This window comes from Neophocaena asiaeorientalis, unplaced genomic scaffold, assembly GCF_003031525.2.
Source record: "Neophocaena asiaeorientalis asiaeorientalis breed wild unplaced genomic scaffold, Neophocaena_asiaeorientalis_V1.1 scaffold550, whole genome shotgun sequence".
In the NCBI taxonomy this organism is placed as follows: domain Eukaryota; kingdom Metazoa; phylum Chordata; class Mammalia; order Artiodactyla; family Phocoenidae; genus Neophocaena; species Neophocaena asiaeorientalis.
In genome coordinates this window covers 1,829,816-1,848,080 of record NW_020173396.1, presented here as the reverse complement: position 1 = coordinate 1,848,080, position 18,265 = coordinate 1,829,816, and the positions used below count along the sequence as shown (strand labels likewise).

General features: G+C 37.5%; 1 protein-coding gene across 13 annotated transcripts in view; it reads left to right on the top strand.

Moving 5' to 3' along the window:
- MCTP1 (multiple C2 and transmembrane domain containing 1) overlaps positions 1-18,265 on the top strand; it is a 352,345-nt gene that overhangs the window by 49,317 nt on the left and 284,763 nt on the right. For all 13 annotated transcript variants that reach the window (XR_003003489.1, XM_024746952.1, XM_024746948.1 and 10 more), the window contains exon 2: positions 2,119-2,233. Coding sequence is in view for 12 of the 13 variants with exons in the window: in XM_024746952.1 (XP_024602720.1) it covers positions 2,119-2,233 (115 nt within the window). In the remaining variant the exon portion in view is untranslated. The remainder of the gene's footprint in view (positions 1-2,118; positions 2,234-18,265) is intronic.

The window sequence follows — 18,265 nt, the reverse complement described above, 5'->3', positions numbered from 1 at the left end:
TATATAATAGAGCCTGAAGAAAGTCTTAGAACATACTAGGAGCTTAACAAATGTTTGCTGGATTTTAATTTAAATCTTGCTTATTAGTTAAACCCAAATACAAACTGTTCTTTGAAAAGGCATTCAGAAGACATCGGTTGGCTTCCTCTTTCCAAGTGGGAATCATCTGTGTGGTCCAGTGAAGAGCTATCACTCTCTTACCATTTATGCTAGTTTCAAGACACCTTACCATAGTGCTGGAAATGTGTTTTGAAGAAAGATAATGTTTTTGCCCACGAAACTTGAAAATTAGTAACATCCTGTGCTGACTAGGATATGGGAAATAGACACTTGCGCACTTTCAGTAGGAATGTGAACTACCTAAAACTTTTTGGAAAAATTCATCCTGTAAGAGAAATGAAAGCACAAGTTCTTTTGCAGTGGCAAATACTGAAGCCAACTCATATGTTCATCATTAGGAAGATAATTGAAGAAATTATGGGAGTCCCAACACTGTGGAAAATCATGTACCTCAAAAAAAAAAATAGATCTATGTGTATTGATTAGAAAAGTGCCCATGATATTTTTCTTAAGTTAAATAAATTGTGAAATAATAAACAAAATGTAATACTTTGCTCAAACAAAAACTGGAAACTCAACCACAGAAAAATTAACCTGTATGTATGTGTATTTGTATAAGACGTTCAAAATGTAGAAGGATATACCCTAAATTGTCAAAATTGGTAATCCCAAGGAGGTGGGGCAGTTGGATGTCTGAGGAAAGTGAAAGAAAATCATTTTACCTTTTACTCCTCTGTTGTTTGAAGACCTGACCCAAATTCTTGGTTAAAGGAATTAAAAGAAAAGAAAGAAAAAAAGGAATTAAAAGAAAAAGACAACCAGGAGATGTAATGTGGAAATGAAGTGGATGGGATTTGGCAACTATTTGGATGTGGGAAGAGGGAAATTCTTGTAGATTTCTAGCCTGAGTGGCTGGGGGAATGGTGCTATCATTCATAGAAACAGGGATATCATGAAAAGAAAAGAATTCTTTTTTATTACTACCAGAGGAGAAATGATAAGTTTAGGTTATCAGTCAGAGTTGTGCTGCTTCTTATTTTAAATGATAATTGCTCCCATAGGAAATCTCCTTATCTTGGTCTTGAAACATTAAAAAAACTGCTTTCTAGCTGTATTTCATGTAAACTATAGAATTAAAGAGCTGGAATGGTATCTACTATTTTACCTTATCCATGCATATTATTCCAAAACAAAAGTATATTTCTTTTTGAATTGGAAAACAACTATAAGGATTTAAAATCACCTCAAACATGTGAAGAAAAGTAAGTTTTCCTGCTGTATTCAACGTGGCAGAAAGTATAATATGACCTGTAAAATTTTCACTCTATGTTTCTCTTATGTTGTTTTAATAATAGTTATTCCTCTTGCTAGTGCATTTATAACTCAATGCCTAGTATATTGTCGCTAAAGATATTCTATAGAGGTAGGCTTGCAAAGATTTTTAGTTCTAGAAATAGCTTGTGCACCTTTAGTCCATAGAAAGCAGCATTAGGAATTTAGCCCTACTGAGAATTTATTTCTTGCAAGTACTGTCAAAATGCTGGTTGAATTTATTTCTGTATAATTGCATCATATTTTATGTTGGGGCTAAAATAGACATGTGTAATCCATCAGTATGAGCCCCTTTGCATGAACAAATGAATCAACAAAGTCACCTGAATAAATCATTTTACTTTTCAGCTCAGTTACCCATACCTTTATTCTCCATTCATCACTGATTGTGTTTTTACTTCAGACACTATTTCTTTGTTAGTCTTTCTTCGTTGAATTATGTGGGACTTTCCATGGGAAATGTTTTTCATATTTTATGTGTTATTCTAATTTGAGTTAAAACATGAATTCCTGTAACTACTGTGTCTTTATTTTGAGTCTAAATAATTTCATGAATTTCAAAACCTTCAGAGAACTGTGTGATTATGATGCTGTGTGAATTCATAAGATGATTTATTATATTGACTAATTCTTGGAGTTTGCATTTAGCTACACATGGTCCCCCATTGGAGGAAATAAAATAGAGATAATAAATTTAATATTTTGTATATTTTTCTTGGTTTTCAGAAAATAAATACTACTGGAACCAGTAATACAGATGTCCCCTTGGCTGTTCCCGGAATGTACCAATTGGACATTACATTAAGAAGGGGTCAGAGTTTAGCTGCCCGAGATCGAGGAGGTAAGAACATAAGAAAAATGTCACCTGGAAGCTTATTCTCTGTGTTTTTGACAAACTTTGTTTTCCTTGTGGTTTCTTAAGTTAAAAAAAAGTCAACTATAATATCAGTTTCAGAAGTTTCGGTTCAATGATGTGGCTCGAAATATCATCTGACTCCTGTGACCATAGAGGAAGAGGTTATGATGCAAGTTTGAAAACTCTGAATTGTCCCAACCCAGACAGCAAGGTCCCTACCAAACTGCTGACAAACTAGACTCTACATTATATATAATTAGTGACATAATCAGTTAAGTAGATGAAGCACATTTTTGAAGCCATATCAGAATTCATCTTTTCACAGACCTGAAATACTTTTTGCTACATAGATTTGCTCCATTGAATCCCCTGAAACTGCAGAATCTTGGACTAACATCTCACCAAAACTTTGGAGATTCCCAGCAAGTGATTTTCTGAGGCTTGGTTGGACCTGGCAGTAATCTCATGGTGGATTAAACAGGTCTCTGTAGTCCATGATGAAGGAAAAGACAAGGCAAATACTCTTTATTTCCTGGATTCCATATCACAAGGCAATCTCCTGATGAACTTACCTGGGGTACGTTAATTATTCCTTGAACCCTGGTTAGGGGCAGGACAAAAGATAGACCCTAACCAGACCGTATAGCATCTTTTGCATGTTTCGAAATAACACTGCTTCGGGATGTGGAGATCTGAGGGCCTACATTCCTAAAGGAAGCTGAATTTGGGTGTAATTCCTCCCACTAAGAAGGAGGAGAGCCCTTGAGCTTCTAACTCATTGTCAGACGACCTGCAGAGTGCTCCTGGAATCACAGGATCTTGTTTTTCTCCTCCCACTTTTTTTGACATCCATACTTAGGCAGGGAAAGGAACTAAATAAGACCATAATTTGTAATTTTTATCTCCTGTCTCTACAAAAATAAACTAGAGAAAATGAGTAACATAACAGTGGGTTTTGTAAGATTAGAGATGATACAAATAATAGATTTAATGTTTAAGTACAAACTAGTAAATATCAGAATATTCTTAATGAATGAAGGTATGATTAGAAATGTTAGAATTTAAACACAGGGGGAATTTTCAAAATTAATCATCGGTTTTAGTAGCTGAGGAAAAATGTTTATGAAATTGAACTGCTGGTCTCAAAAGAAGTTACAGGGGCTTCCCTGGTGGCGCAGTGGTTGAGAGTTCGCCTGCCGATGCAGGGGACACGGGTTCGTGCCCCGGTCCGGGAGGATCCTGCATGCCGCGGAGTGGCTGGGCCCGTGAGCCATGGCCGCTGAGCCTGCACGTCCGGAGCCTGTGCTCCGCAACGGGAGAGGCCACAGCGGTGAGAGGCCCGCGTACCACAGGAAAAAAAAAAAAAAAAAAAAAAAAAAAAGAAGTTACAATTAGCTTCGAGGACAAAAATAATACTATTACCATAGTATTATTTCACTGTATTTATAAAACATTTTTTAGTCTTCAGAGCAATCTTAATTACATTACATTACAACATTTGATCTAAAACAGAGTTGAACCAGGCATCAGGAGATCAAAATTTTAGTCCTAGATATGTCTTCTCAACAATATTAAATACATATGCACACAATTATTTACTGCAGAATTTTTTGTAATTATAAAATGCCCATAAATAGAAGAGGTGGTTAAATAAGCCATGGTACACCCACATGATGAAATAATATGCAACTGTAAAGTAAATAAGGAAAATCTTTAGGAATTGATATGGAAAGTGTTACAGGACATATTATTAAGTGAAAAAGCAAAGTGCAAAGGGTATCAACATTATGAAATGTTTTAGGTAAGAAAGAAGGGAGTATAAGGGATTATGCATTATCTGTTCATTTCTACAAAAAGGAATATCAGAAGTAAAATCCGGAAACGAATGAGATCGATAACATAACACAATATCAGTAAGAACAGGTGTCCAGAATGTGGGATAGGAATGGGGTAAAAGGGGTAGGGAGGAAGTCCTATATGCATTGTTGACAAGAATGTCAACAATATACTTGTCACTATACAAGTAAACTTTCTTGTATAGTTCTAACTCTTTAACCATGGCAATATTACAGAAAGAATTGAATGAGTGAATGGAAGGATGGATAGATACATAGATAGATATGTTTCTGCATCCTGTTGATATCTATAACCACACCTCAGGGGAATGGGAATAAAACAACTAATCTAAGTGATTAAGTAAAACCATATTTGGGTTATACACTATAAAACTCAAGACAAAAAGAACGATATATAAATAATGTACTTCAGAGAATGATTTTCAATTCTGAAACTACTTACTGCATATGCTAGGAATGAGCAACTAAGTAAGTATATTGTAGATAAGAAGAGTCAGATTTCTTACTGCTGGAGAAAGAGGCCAAAGACATGGAATGGGGGAAAGCTAGAATACACCTTGTGGTGTTAGAAAGGTATCGGTATGAACTGATGGTTTCTAATATATATACAGATAGATAGCAATTAAGATGGATAGAGATGTGTGTGTGATCTCTCTGCTGAGAGGGCCTAGAAGTCATCACAAAGGTGTCATGACAAAGTAGAAATCCACATACTTTTGGCCCAGATCTTGGTTTCTAAATACAATTCCTCCAGTAAAAGTAAGCAGGGCTCCTGGAGAAATGGTTGATTGCAGATCTGGGGCAGGGACAGTACAAGATAAGCCTGGAACATTTTGCAGTGCAAGAAAGTAAGGAAGTACTGAAAAATTGATGTCAGAATGTCAAAATGAAATAGGACCCAACTTAAAGGAGCTCCTAATGATCAAAACTGGGACAATTTCAGCAACAAAATAAATAATGGTAATAATGGATTATACCCCATAGAATAATATAAATATCTATGATTTCATACTGGTAAATACATAATTAAATAAATAAATAGGTGTGAGATAAGGTAAAGCTTTTCCTTATGGTAGAATTCTAATGAACAAATATAGACAGGAAAATAGAAATCACCTTACACCACCATAATAATCATTACAGGGCTTCTCTTGTGGCGCAGTGGTTGAGAGTCTGCCTGCCGATGCAGGGGACACGAGTTAGTGCCCCGGTCCAGGAGGATCCCACATGCCGCGGAGCGGCTGGGCCTGTGAGCCGTGGCCGCTGATCCTACGCGTCCGGAGCCTGTGCTCTGCAATGGGAGAGGCCACAACATGTGAGAGGCCCGCATTCCGCAACAACAAAAAAATTATTAGAGGCAAAAATCATCAATTGAGGCTAAAACTATATGTGTAAAATTATGATGTGAAACAGGATATTTGCATCATTTCAAAGTATTTCCCCACAAGATACATACAAATTACAAAGGGGAAAAAAAGTAACTTTACAGTAGAGAAACTTGGAAGACATCCTTTTAACCAAGTGCAAAGTTAACATCAGCAGTAATGAAACAGACAGGTGTGATGACCCTGCTAATATGATGTGCTGAGAAAGGGACATCCTGTGTGGCATTCTTGTCAACAATGCATAAAGTCAATGTCATCATGAGAAAACATCAGGCAAACTCTGGCAACATATGATGCCAGTTACCTGAGCTAAGTAGCATCTGCCCTCTAGGCAGTGCATGCACAGTCTTGTTCCACCATTCCGTGTCTCCACAGTTGTGGGTCTGGATGGCATTGTGTATGCACCACTGTCTTTCTTGTAGTAGCAATTTATTCTCTCCAGATGCCTCTGCCCAAAATAGGAATTTTTTAAACATAAAATGAGAGGGCTGTGTTCTTAAGAAATATGGGAGAGAAAATATTACTTTGTAGAAGTGAAGAATATCCCAAAGTGTTTAAAATGCAAACTCTAATCCAGCTTCCCTATCTGACTCACATGCCTGGCATTTATGAAGTTTTTAGTTGGTAGATATGAGAGGAGATATATAAACAGAGGAAACAACCTGAGTTAAGTTTGGGATTGATTAAAATTTATCATAACCTGAGTTAAGTTGGGGATTGATTAAAATTTATCATAGACCCACCTGTAAATAACAGTTGGTGTTAAGCATATGATTGGATAGATAGCATTGGGTCCCTTCAGATTTGTGAATTTTATATATCTACAGATATAGATGTAGATATATAATTTTGAGGGCCTGAATGGGGATTATGGTTGTGGAACTGGAGAAGGAAACGAAAATGGGAGGGATGGTTTGGAGAATGTCCAGTAGCATCTGAGGTCAACTGGGTGAGGGGGGTTCAAAAACCTATTGAGATTTTAAGGCTGCTGATGACTAGGAGCCGTGTGGACTTTGGAAAAAGGTGCATGTAAGCAAAAATATTTGTGTAACTATTAGAATTAGCAGAAATTATACTCTCTTGTCATTTATTACATTGATACCCTCACCTACTGCCTAGCAAAACCAAAATGCCTATGCCTTCCATGTCCCATCTCACCCTTGCACAAAATAATGGAAGGGAAAACTCATTTCCACCATCCCCACCATTGCCAGAAGGTTGTTTGAACTTTGCATCTTCAGAATCTTTATATGTAATAGGCACTGAGGTGGGCTCAACAGGCAAAACTGGCCATCATTCTTCCACTTTTATAACCTGTTTTACAGAACAACCAGGTAGCTTTTTGGAATGCTACTGCCTTTTTCAAAGTTTTATTATACCTGCTTTAAGCAGCCTGATGGACTAGAAAGTACATGACCTTCTAGGGAATCTGACCACATAATTTCAAAGCCAATCTCAACATTTTATTAGCTGTGTGACTTTGAGTGAGCTGTGCAGTCTCTCTGCTGCAATTGTAGGGCTCCAGATTTAGCAAATAAAAAATGCACAATGCCCAGTTAAATTTGAATTTCAGATAACCCATTATCTTTTAATATAAATATATCTCATGAATCTAATCCACAGTATAATGAATATAGATAATAATATTATACTATAATTATGTAATGTGGTAAATATCACTACATTGGCAAACATATTACAGTATATAAGTACATCAGAGTAACATGCTGTACACCTTAAACTTACACAATGTTACATGTCAAATTTATTCAATAAAAAGTAAATAATATAGATACATACATATCTCTCATGTGCTATTTGGAGTACTCCTATACTAAAAAATTATTTGTTGTTTATCTGAAGTTCCAATTTAACTGAGTTCCTTGTTTTATCTGGCAGCCCTTTGACAACTGTCATATGTAGTTCTCTTTTAAACTGCCATTTTTATTTTAATTGGGTTGGGCTTTTCAGGACTATATTATCATCTGTCATGTTTTGAAAGTCATGTCTTGACAAGATTATTTGTATTGTTAGAAAAAAAAGAGCAATCCGTGTAGATATGTTTGGTGATAGCAATTCCCTACAACTTAATTCCTTGAAATTTGTATCGTGGAGGATGTATTAATTTCCTAGGGTTGCCTTAACATATGACCACAAACCTGGAGGCTTAAAACAACAGAAATGTATTATCTCAGTTCTGGAGTCCAAGAGTCAGAAAAGTCAAGTTGTGGTAGGCAACACTCCTTCCAAAATCTCTTGGGAAGAATTCTTCCTCGCCTCTTCCAGCTTCTGGTGACTCCAGGAATTCCTTGGCTTGTGGCAGCATCACTCCAATCTTTGCTTCCATCTTCCCCCTCTGTGTCTCCAAGCCTCAAATCTCCTTCTTCTTTCTCTCATAAGGACAGTAGTCATTGGTTTTAGGGCCTGCCTTAAATCCAGTATGATCTCATCTCAAGATTCTTAAATTAATTTTATCTGCAAAAAGACTATTTCTAAATAAGGTTACATTCACAGGTACCAGGGGTTAGGACTTGTAATGTATATATACATTATATATAATGTATATATATGTACATTATATATATTATATAATGTATATCTACTATACATCATATATACTTATATGCTTCTACAGAACATATATGTTCTGTTGTATTTTTCCTGTCCTATTTTCATAGATTAAAAAAAATCACTCATTGACACCCAAAGATTTCCTTGCTTTATGTTAATATAACTAGAGCCATACAATTACTAAATCTTAAGAATGAACTTCTATCTTGAGATTTTGTAAATGACTCCAAGACTACACATTTTTCCTAGAAAGCTTTTTATACTAGTCTTAACACTTCATTTATTTTGAGGCAGAAGCAAAGGGTCTGGTGGCTCTTCTCCAAAGAGGTGCCATCCTTTACCAAATGTAAATCTGGAACTCCTTAAGACATAGAGCAAGTATTATACAAATTTTCTGAAGAAACTCTGAAGATGATGTTTCCACATATGAAATGCAGTCATATCACACATAACAAACTTAGGTTCACTTTTAAACATGTTATCTCTTCTGCTATTATGGTTACAAATTTGCTTTGCTTAATTATATTTAGGTTGGAAGAGGGACCAATTTTTATTTAACCTTTACAAAAAAAATACATTGCCATGAAAAGTAAAAAGACCCAGGAAAGGCACTGTGTATAATACCTGACACTGTTCTCAGGAGTTGATAGACAAGGTCAATCAATATGTATCATATTTTCTTCAGAATCTGCATCGACTTTGGCAATGGTGGGTTTTTTTTTAAATATGATTTGATTATTTATAGATGAATTTGATTTAAAATAAGTATAATTTAATTCAGCCTCTTAATAAAGGATGATTGTAAGCTTAACTCATTTTAAAAGTGCATCTCTGAGTTCCATTTATTAAGGACATTGTCCTTAAATTCACTTGAGGTTGATTAGCTTGCTTTCATAGTTTTCCATATTTAGATTTCTTAAAGGGTATGCTCCTTCTTGGTGTAAGGATAAAGGAAATTTTATGTGTTCATGGGTTTCAGTGCATTGTGCCTATAGGGAGAAATAGTCTCGAATTTAGTTACACATTCTCTGAAATTAGATCATATAAAGTATACAAAATTACCCTTTCCATAAATTTTGAAAGGTCAGTTGGCACAGTTGTACCAAAAATGTAAACCCATTCCTAATTGGTAAACTGTTTAATATAGTCAAACCTTTATTAGGTTATGTATGGCCCATTAATTAATATTATTTTAAGAGAGAGCCTTCATTCTAATTAGCACTAAATTAGTCTTCTAAATTTGGGGTTAGAGAGAAAGTGAAAAGGTCTATGGGGCTTTATTAGTGCTTATCATAAAATAAACCATTAAAAATAATAGCAACAATATTCTAAAGCAAATAACAACAATTGGATATGTCTCTTTGCTTTTACAAGGTGCTATTTCTTTTCCTGCTGATTTTGGGTTAGCAGTCTCCTTTCACAAAGTCGTCTGTCTTTAGACCAGAATAGTCCTGGAAATCCTGACTTTCAAGTCCACTGGCTCAGTTGGTCAGGTATTTACTCTCAGTGGCAATCTCAGCTTACATTTGGAAACCTCAGCCATGGGTTTATTCTTAGCAGCCTCAACAATCTTCTCCACCAACTTCTGAGACTTACTTTCTAATTTTTTTTTTTTTTTTTTTTGCAGTACGCGGGCCTCTCACTGTTGTGGCCTCTCCCGCTGTGGAGCACAGGCTCTGGACGCGCAGGCTCATAGGCCGTGGCTCACGGGCCCAGCCGCTCCGCGACATGTGGGATCTTCCCGGACCGGGGCACGAACCCGTGTCCCCTGCATTGTCAGGTGGACTCTCAACCACTGCGCCACCAGGGAAGACCCTTACTTTCTAATTTTAACGAAAGACACAATGTCTGAATTTTAGCTTACAGTGGGAACCTTTAGGCAAGCAGGAGGGGAAAAAAAGAGGCCACGCATTGGTGGTAGATGGAATGCTTCTGGTTAATTTATTACAGAAACTAATCATACCAGAATGAAAGAGTAGAATCCCCTGTTGGAAGTGATCACATAAGCATCAGGCAATAGGGTCATCAGGTGATGATTACCCTGAGGGGAAAGATATGTTAGGGACAATGAAGACATTGGCAAATCTTCAAAACCTTGCAATCAATAGATACTATAGAGCATGCACCGAAAGCATCTCCAACTGATAAAAAGTGTTTTAAAAGTACAAATAAAATTGTTCCCAGAAGTAAATTTATTGACAGCCATTGCATCATCCCTTGTGCATAAGTATGAACATGCTTCCACTCCCAGACCCCAATGGGACCTGTAATTGCATATCAAAAAGTAATACTTTATTGATATAAAACTGACCTTGGGTAGACTGAGCTTTTCTTTTTGTTTTGAAAACTTTTCCCTATCCCCAAAAAGAATATTCCATGCCCATTTTGACCCCCTAGATTCAAGTAAACATCAGACCCACAAGACTATCCACAAGACTACCCAAGGCCACACCTGACACCTCTTCAGGAGGATATAGGGCGGGAACCACAGTTCAGCAGCAAGACAGCCTCAGCTACCCCTTGCTGCAGCCCATGCAGCAGCCCCTGCAGCCATCCGGGAGATATTTTCCTTAGCTACCAGGTAACACAGTGCAGATGGAAAAAGACAAGATCGCATTGAGCAGGTGTGGGAGCCTCTATGGTATAAAAGCCTCCTTTCTCACAGGAGCTAGTACCTCTTGTAACTACTTCATAGTTTCCAGGGACATGCCCAGTTACAAGCATCATTACAGTCAGGAAGCCCAAAGATATGGCTTCCCAACAGGTGTTTCTACTTCTCCCAGTCTAGATGAAATTTACCAACCAGGGCATCATTTTTACCTTGTGTTGCTTAACAACATACTATCTATTGAGGGTTATAAGGGAAATACAGAGTTAACCAAAGGTCGTGTTCTCATGAAGAAGAAGGAAATGGTTTCCTCATACTGGGGCAAGCATTGAGAACATTAACAAAATACAGGGCATTCCAGTTGTGCCTAATTGTATCAGGCGGCCTCTCCTTGCTCAAGTGCCACAGGAAGGGTTTCAGGGTGAGGTGATTTCAAGCCTTTCGTGCTACCTAGCAGCTGTTGAAGAAGCATCAGAGTTGGTTTGGATGTAGAATACCCTGTCAGATGTGTTAGTCCAAACTGAGGGGCTGACCTTGGAGAAGAGCAAAATCAAAGAGAATTTTCAGACAAACACACAAATGCTCAAGGATGAGAAATAGCTACAACCTTGTCTGTGTTACTAGTCAAAGTAACAACACTTTACAGCAACCATAACAAAGGAAAAACAACAAACAGTTTAGTGATTTTAGGTTGTGTAGACATAACAGACCCTTATTATTCTTTCTGTTTGCTTATTTTTTGTAAATAAATGACCATGGTCATAAAATACACAACATCACAGAAAAAGCAGACTCTTCTGACAATATGTATTCAGTTTGGACAAGACAAAACCTTTCTTCTATGCAGAAAGCAATAAATTTGTTATTACCTTGTATTGAGAATAGTCTCAGTACTCAATGACCACTTTTCTTTCTAAGCTACCAGTTCTCTGTTATACATAAACTTCTTTTAAAAAATGATTTTATTTATAATTTTTTCATCTTAAACTTATTGGGGTATAATTTACATGGAGGAAAACCTACAGTTTGATGAGTTTGACAGAAAAATACAGTCATAACTACCATCAAAATCAAAATATAGAACATTTCTCATCGCCTTACAAAGTTCCCTCATGATCCTTTATGGTAATTCTCTCCTTACACTCCTAGCCCCTGGCAACAACTGATTTGATATCTGTAAAAATCATTTTAAATTACCTCAATATGTATATATTTTAAATATGGGCAGATGTATATGAAATAAGGATAGATAATAAATTTTAGAGATTGAATATAATTAATTTTATAAAGCATGATACTTTTTTACAGCAGTAATTTTATCCTTATAATTTGATAATATTTATATTGCAAATATATTTACATATTGAAAGAATACATAAATAAAATCTACTCAGTGAGCCCCAATGTAAACTATGGATTTTGAGTGATGATGATGTGTCAATGTAGGCCTATCGGTGCAAAGTACCACTCTGGTTGGGGATGATGGTAGATGGGGAGGCTGTGCTCGTGTAGGGGGAGGGGTATGTGGAACTCTCTACTTTCCACTCAGTTTTGCTGTGAGCCTAATACTGCTCTAAAATATAAAGTCTATTAAAAAAAAAAAAGAACAAGGGCTTCCTTGGTGGCGCAGTGGTTGGGAGTCTGCCTGCCGATGCAGGGGACACGGGTTCGTTCCCCGGTCCGGGAAGATCCCACATGCCTCCGAGCGGCTAGGCCCGTGAGCCATGGCCGCTGAGCCTGCGCGTCTGGAGGCTGTGCTCCGCAATGTAGAAAAAAAAAAAAAAAAAAAAAACGCTGCTCTGTGGTGATCAGGTACCTTTGCTCTGTCTCTATCTTAATTTAGTTTAAGTACACAAAGTAATAGAACTACAGTTGACGTGAAAAACTTATCAGAATCCTAAAATTTTACTCAAGGAATCCAAATGAAATAGCATGCAGCACTGTCTGAAGTTTCAAGCAATCATGTTTTTAAAAATAAAGTTACTACTTATTTTAATTCAATTTGGTTACATGCATACTTCTATCCACGCAGTCTTAAATTTAGTGTAATTAATGGTCTGTTCTGTAAGACAAGTATGCAAATTTCCCAGTTTTCTGTTATAAAATCAATCTGATTGACATGAACTAAATGTTATGTTATATATCTCTTTCTGATTTAGGCAAAGAGAACACGTTTAGTTGTCTTTTTAGCCAAATTTAACAAAACAATTTGTTATTCAAGTATTTTCTGTGACCAGGAATATTGAGTACTTAATTAACTTGAGTCACCTTGAAGAATTTTTTTATAATTACCTAATATTTCTTTACTAAGTAATACTAACTGTCTTTAACTCTTGCTTTAAAGTCTGAAGATAAAAAGTTTTTTTAAGGGTGGGCTATTAGCATTTATTTTGTTCTTCACCTTATCTTAGCAACCAAGACACCCAATAACTAAACCTACCATTCCCTTTGAGCACTTTTTTCTTCCATTTATGTGGGGACAGGACATTTGCGACTCCTTGTTCTAAATTTATGTGCATCTATTAATCTCTAAACCAATCAAAATTTGTGCTCTATTAAATTTGAGAGACTGTACAGTTTTGATTTCCCTCTGGAGGCAGGTAAAGGCACATTGTCAGAAAGAAAATTTCTGCATTAACATTGTTTAGGGAATAGCTCTTTTACCCCTGGGAAGAAAGTTAACTTGCTCAATTGTTTGTTTTAAAAGTAGGGCTATTTATTTAGTTCATATTCTGCAAGAAAGTATCCCTTTCTTTTTCAAGTTCTTGTGAAATTAGCAATCAGATTTTTTTGTTATTTTTATAGTAGACTTACTCATTTAACTTGTTCTTATAATGTACATAGTCATCCTTAATTTTTTAGAAACACTCTTTTAAAAATGGGCAGATGGGCTTCCCTGGTGGCACAGTGGTTGAGAGTCCACCTGCAGATGCAGGGGACACAGGTTAATGCCCTGGTCTGGGAAGATCCCACATGCTGCGGAGCAGCTGGGCCCATGAGCCATGGCCGCTGAGCCTGCGCATCCGGAGCCTGTGCTCCGCAATGGGAGAGGCCACAACAGTGAGAGGCCCACGTACCGCAAAAAAAACAAAAACAAAAATGGGCAGATGTAGATATAGAGCAGTGATTCTCAAAGTTGAGTCACTAGACCAGCAGCCTCAGAATCACTTTGGAATTTTGGAACCTTTGGGCACCACCCCAGGTCTACTGAATCCTAAACTCTAGGTGTGCGGCCCATCCATCTGTGTTTTAAGAAAATTTCTAGGTGATAGTGATGCATGCTTAAGTTTGAAAAACAGTGATGTACATGTCCTAAGAATCTAGCCACATGGAACTGCTCAAATACAACTCAGAGACCACAGAATTTCTCGTATCTAACCATTCTCTAGAAACCCGTGAAACCATTTTGGGCTCCCCTTCCTGGAGCCCCTGATGTCCGCTAGATACTTAACTCTCTCTCCAGTCTCACTTCTCACTCACCATCTCACTTCTCTCGGGTCTAATGTTAGATGGCAAGATGCCATAAAACCATAGTACAGGAGCCCTTTCACATGGCCCTTAGACTGTACAGCAAGGAGCTCTGAACATGAGCTGGAATGGCCACACTTTTGAAAAGCCTAGTGGTTTGTTGGTCATAGCTGCTCTTAAAGAGGAAGGTCAGGGAAACACAAGGAATCTAGAGTGTTCTTGTGTTGTTCCTTGATTTAGAAGCTGACGTCTGCTTGACTTTGATGTTCCAATGAAGCAGGCTCTGTGGGTCCTCCAAGAATTGTGGCTAGAACTGACTGAAAATTACAGTCAGTTGAGTTATGAGAGTGTATCAGAAACTTATTACAAACTTTTCTGCAAGTAAAAAGGCCCCTGCTGGCCCATTTAAAGATTCACTCCTAAGAACATTTTATTGATAAGTTTTTAATAGCTATATTTATTTTATTGATGAAAAATTAGTCGATCTAAGAAAGAAATGGAAAACTTTATTCGAGCCAAGTTGAGGATTATAACCCAGGAACAGCCTCTCAAAAAGCTTCAAGAACTGTCCTGCCCATTAGAGGTCAAAGCACAGTTATATACGTTTTTGAAACTTAGGGCTGTACGTTAAGTGACGTATCATTGACAGTCGATACAACCTAATGGATAGTGGATTATGGGTCGTCATGGCCCCTCACAAAATCTTTTTAAGGAGTTGTCTTGGTACTAAGTGGATGCTGTTCTTTGTGGTTGAGCACCTATTTCTGCCTATGGGGAGGTCTGGTCAATGTATAATGCAGTTGCACGATGCCTAGTAGAGGGGAGAGGAGAGACCAAAGGGCAGAGAACATTTTTTAATGTTTAAATTTTTCTTGTCTTGCCATAAAATATCGATTTTATTTCACATTTTTTTTCCTAAAAGCAAACAAGGTTTCTAGATCAAAGATCAGACATTATTATTTATAGGATTTGTTCCCCATGCTCCACTCTCTCCTTTTGGGGAGATGCAAATGTCAGCTGCAAGCACAAGGGGTCTGTACTGTGGGAGAAAAACCCCCAAATTATGCGATTCGGAGTTTCTATAAGAACTGCTGCACAGCAGCCCCTCTTGAGAGAGAAAAAGAACACATCTTCCTAACATAAACATATCCTCTCTTAGGAACAGAGAAGATTCTTAGATCTTTACAACCATTTAAAATGTAAACTCATAGTTCTAAGCCTATCATATGGTCAGGCCACTCAAGATGACTATTCTCTTGCTCTCTGTACATCCCCTGCTCAACCAGTCTCTGCTTCCCCTACCCCTACTCACCTGACTGACCTTCCTTCTTAATCATAGAGCTTAATGAATAACTGCCTACCTGCTTGCCCACCACCCACCCCTCTACCCTCCCCTAGCCCCAGCTAGTGATTGTGCTAATCTTAAATCAGAAGGGCTCCATTATGTTCATTTATCAAAGGGCCAGTGAGGGGTGTGCCCCTCTGCTAGTTTCCCTGGTAACCGATGAGTCAACTTAACATCACACCCCCCCCTTTAACTGGTAGCCTCCCTCTCCCTCCTACCCCACTAGCAAAGACTGTACACGGTGTGATGCTGCTCCAGGACCTTGCTTCAGGCATGTGAGATGCCCTATGCACTAAACCACTGATGTCTCTTTCACTCTCAAGGCTGGGCAGCTACAGGGCTTGTAGGCCTTTGGGCTGCAACCCAACACCTATCAACCATAGAATATAAAAAGAAAATGGTTCTGGGGAAAAGGAAACACCCTATTTTTATAGCATATAGTTCATCATTTATTATGCCCTAGTTATTTGTTTTACCTTTCTGTTAAGCATGGATGTTGTCCATTATGAATATGTGTAGGTGTTTTACAATTATGATCTAAAGTGAAATTTTCTTCATTGTTAAAGAATGACCAATTTGTCATTCACAGACATCTTTCAAATGTAGACTAATGGGTTCTTTCAAATTTTGAAAGATTACAGTTTTATAACAAAAGGTACTTAGAGACAATGACTACAAAATTGTATAATTATGCTTTTCTAAATTTTCTAGAGTTTTGAGAATACAGTATCTCTTGGAAAAATTATTGAAGAACAATTCCTCATTAAATTTAGAAAAGAGTGAACAAAGCTTTGTTCTTTATTAAAGAAACATCTGTGAGTGTAAATTATAAGCATAACCAAAATAAATTGCTTTTCCAAAAAGTACGTTCAAGTTTAAAAATTCTCAGTCTTCAGTCAATTTACTTTAATATCTTATTAGCAGTCTGTAATAGAAGAAAAGACCTCGTGTTGTAGGTTGGGTACTCCAGAAGCAGAACGTGAGACAGGGGTTTGTGCTTCTCTGTGGAATAATCCCAGAAAGCAGCAGTAAGGGCAAGGATGAGACAGGGAAGGAAGGAGGCCAGTACAGGATTAAGAAGAAGCAGGTTATCTTGGGGACCTCTGGGATGTGGTGTGAAATGTCCCCAGCAGGTTCCAATGAGGAACCAAGAAGGTGGACTATTTATTTAACAATTCCCATTTGCCATTTGCTAAGGGCTGCTCCCAAGGGTGTGGCACCTGTGGCCTGGTGCATGGACAGGCCAAACACGCTACTATAACACCATAAGTGCTTGAGGAAGGGGTGGAGGTAGAATGCCTTTGGTGTTTAGGAAAACTGGGAGTGCAGATGGGAGATGGCTGGACAAAAATAGCATCTGCTAGAGCATAGGTTGGGCATCAGAGAGACCAGAAGTAAGTTGCTGAAAAACTAACCTTCATACGTAAAACGAGGATAACAACAGCATCTACTTCCTAGGCTTGTTCTCCTAGGCTTGTGATGTTGAGGATATTTCTCATCCTTTTTTTTCTAAACCTTAAAAGCACAGAGCTTGTATTTTCTCCTAAAATATCATATTCATAGTTCCTGACTCATTTCAGAATTGCACTCTGAGATCATCAAAATACAGTTATGGAAAGGAATCATTGTCAGTTTTCAAGACGGCAAGAAAAATAAAGCTAGAAAAAGCAATTAACATCTCAGAGTATTTAAAATTGCTTGAAGTTTATTTTTACTGATCTCAGTTTCACTATTCTGATTCAGTAAGGTTGAGAAACCAAACTGTTCTTTACTGTTGTGAATAATAGGTGTCCTAGAGGAAGTCAATAGTTTTTCTTTTTACTCCATCACATATACCAAGCTACTGATAGAGCGCAAGGACAGTGCACCTCAAATGACTAATTATCAATTTTGAAATACATTAATGTAGAGTATCAGTAATGGAGAAGACTGAACAAGATTACATTTTAACTTTTCCCAAGAAAATAAATTGTCCTTAAAATTTTATTAGTAAAGACAAGAACATTTTAGATTTACTATTGCTTCATGGTACGCATACTATCACTTTACAGATCTCAGATTTATAGGATACTTATGAGGCTGTTTCTTCCTATGATTTGATCTATTATTAGGCATTGTGCTTCTGGGTGGATAGGAGGATCTAGTTTATAGCCTTGTGAAGACAAAGCATTGCATATACTACTTTGTAGGAGAAACGGTAGCCAAAGTAATATGGGAAGTCTGTGGGGAGACAGACCTAGCCATGCCAAGGAGGGCCTCAGAGTTGATAATTCTCTGATTTATCTGTGTCTTGGCCTCTAGCTGGAGAGCTTGTGTGAGATCTGAAAAAAAAGAGATAAGAAACTGGTTTAATAAAATTGGATTTAGGACCTGTGGAATAGACAGAATTCTAAATCAACCCTTAGTGATACATGTCTTGGTATTAGTCCCTTCCCCTTTAATATGGGTGGAATCTGTGAACATGGTGCTATATCACTTCCGTGATTATGCTATATTATGTTATATGGCAAAAGTAAAAAGATGTTTGCAAATGTAGTAAATGTCTCTAATCCACTGACTTTGAATTAATCAAAAGGGAAATGATCTTTGGTGGGTCTTACATAATTAGATGAGTTTTAAAGAAGGAACCAGAGCCCTTCTTGAGATACAGAGTTCCTCTTGCTGGCCTTGAAGAAGAAAACAGCCATCAGGTCTTACAGCCAGGCTGGGGGCCAGTCCTGCCCACCAGTGCACTATTGATACAATAGCCATAGCCAGGCCCTGCAGCTGGGCCCTGGGCCAGCC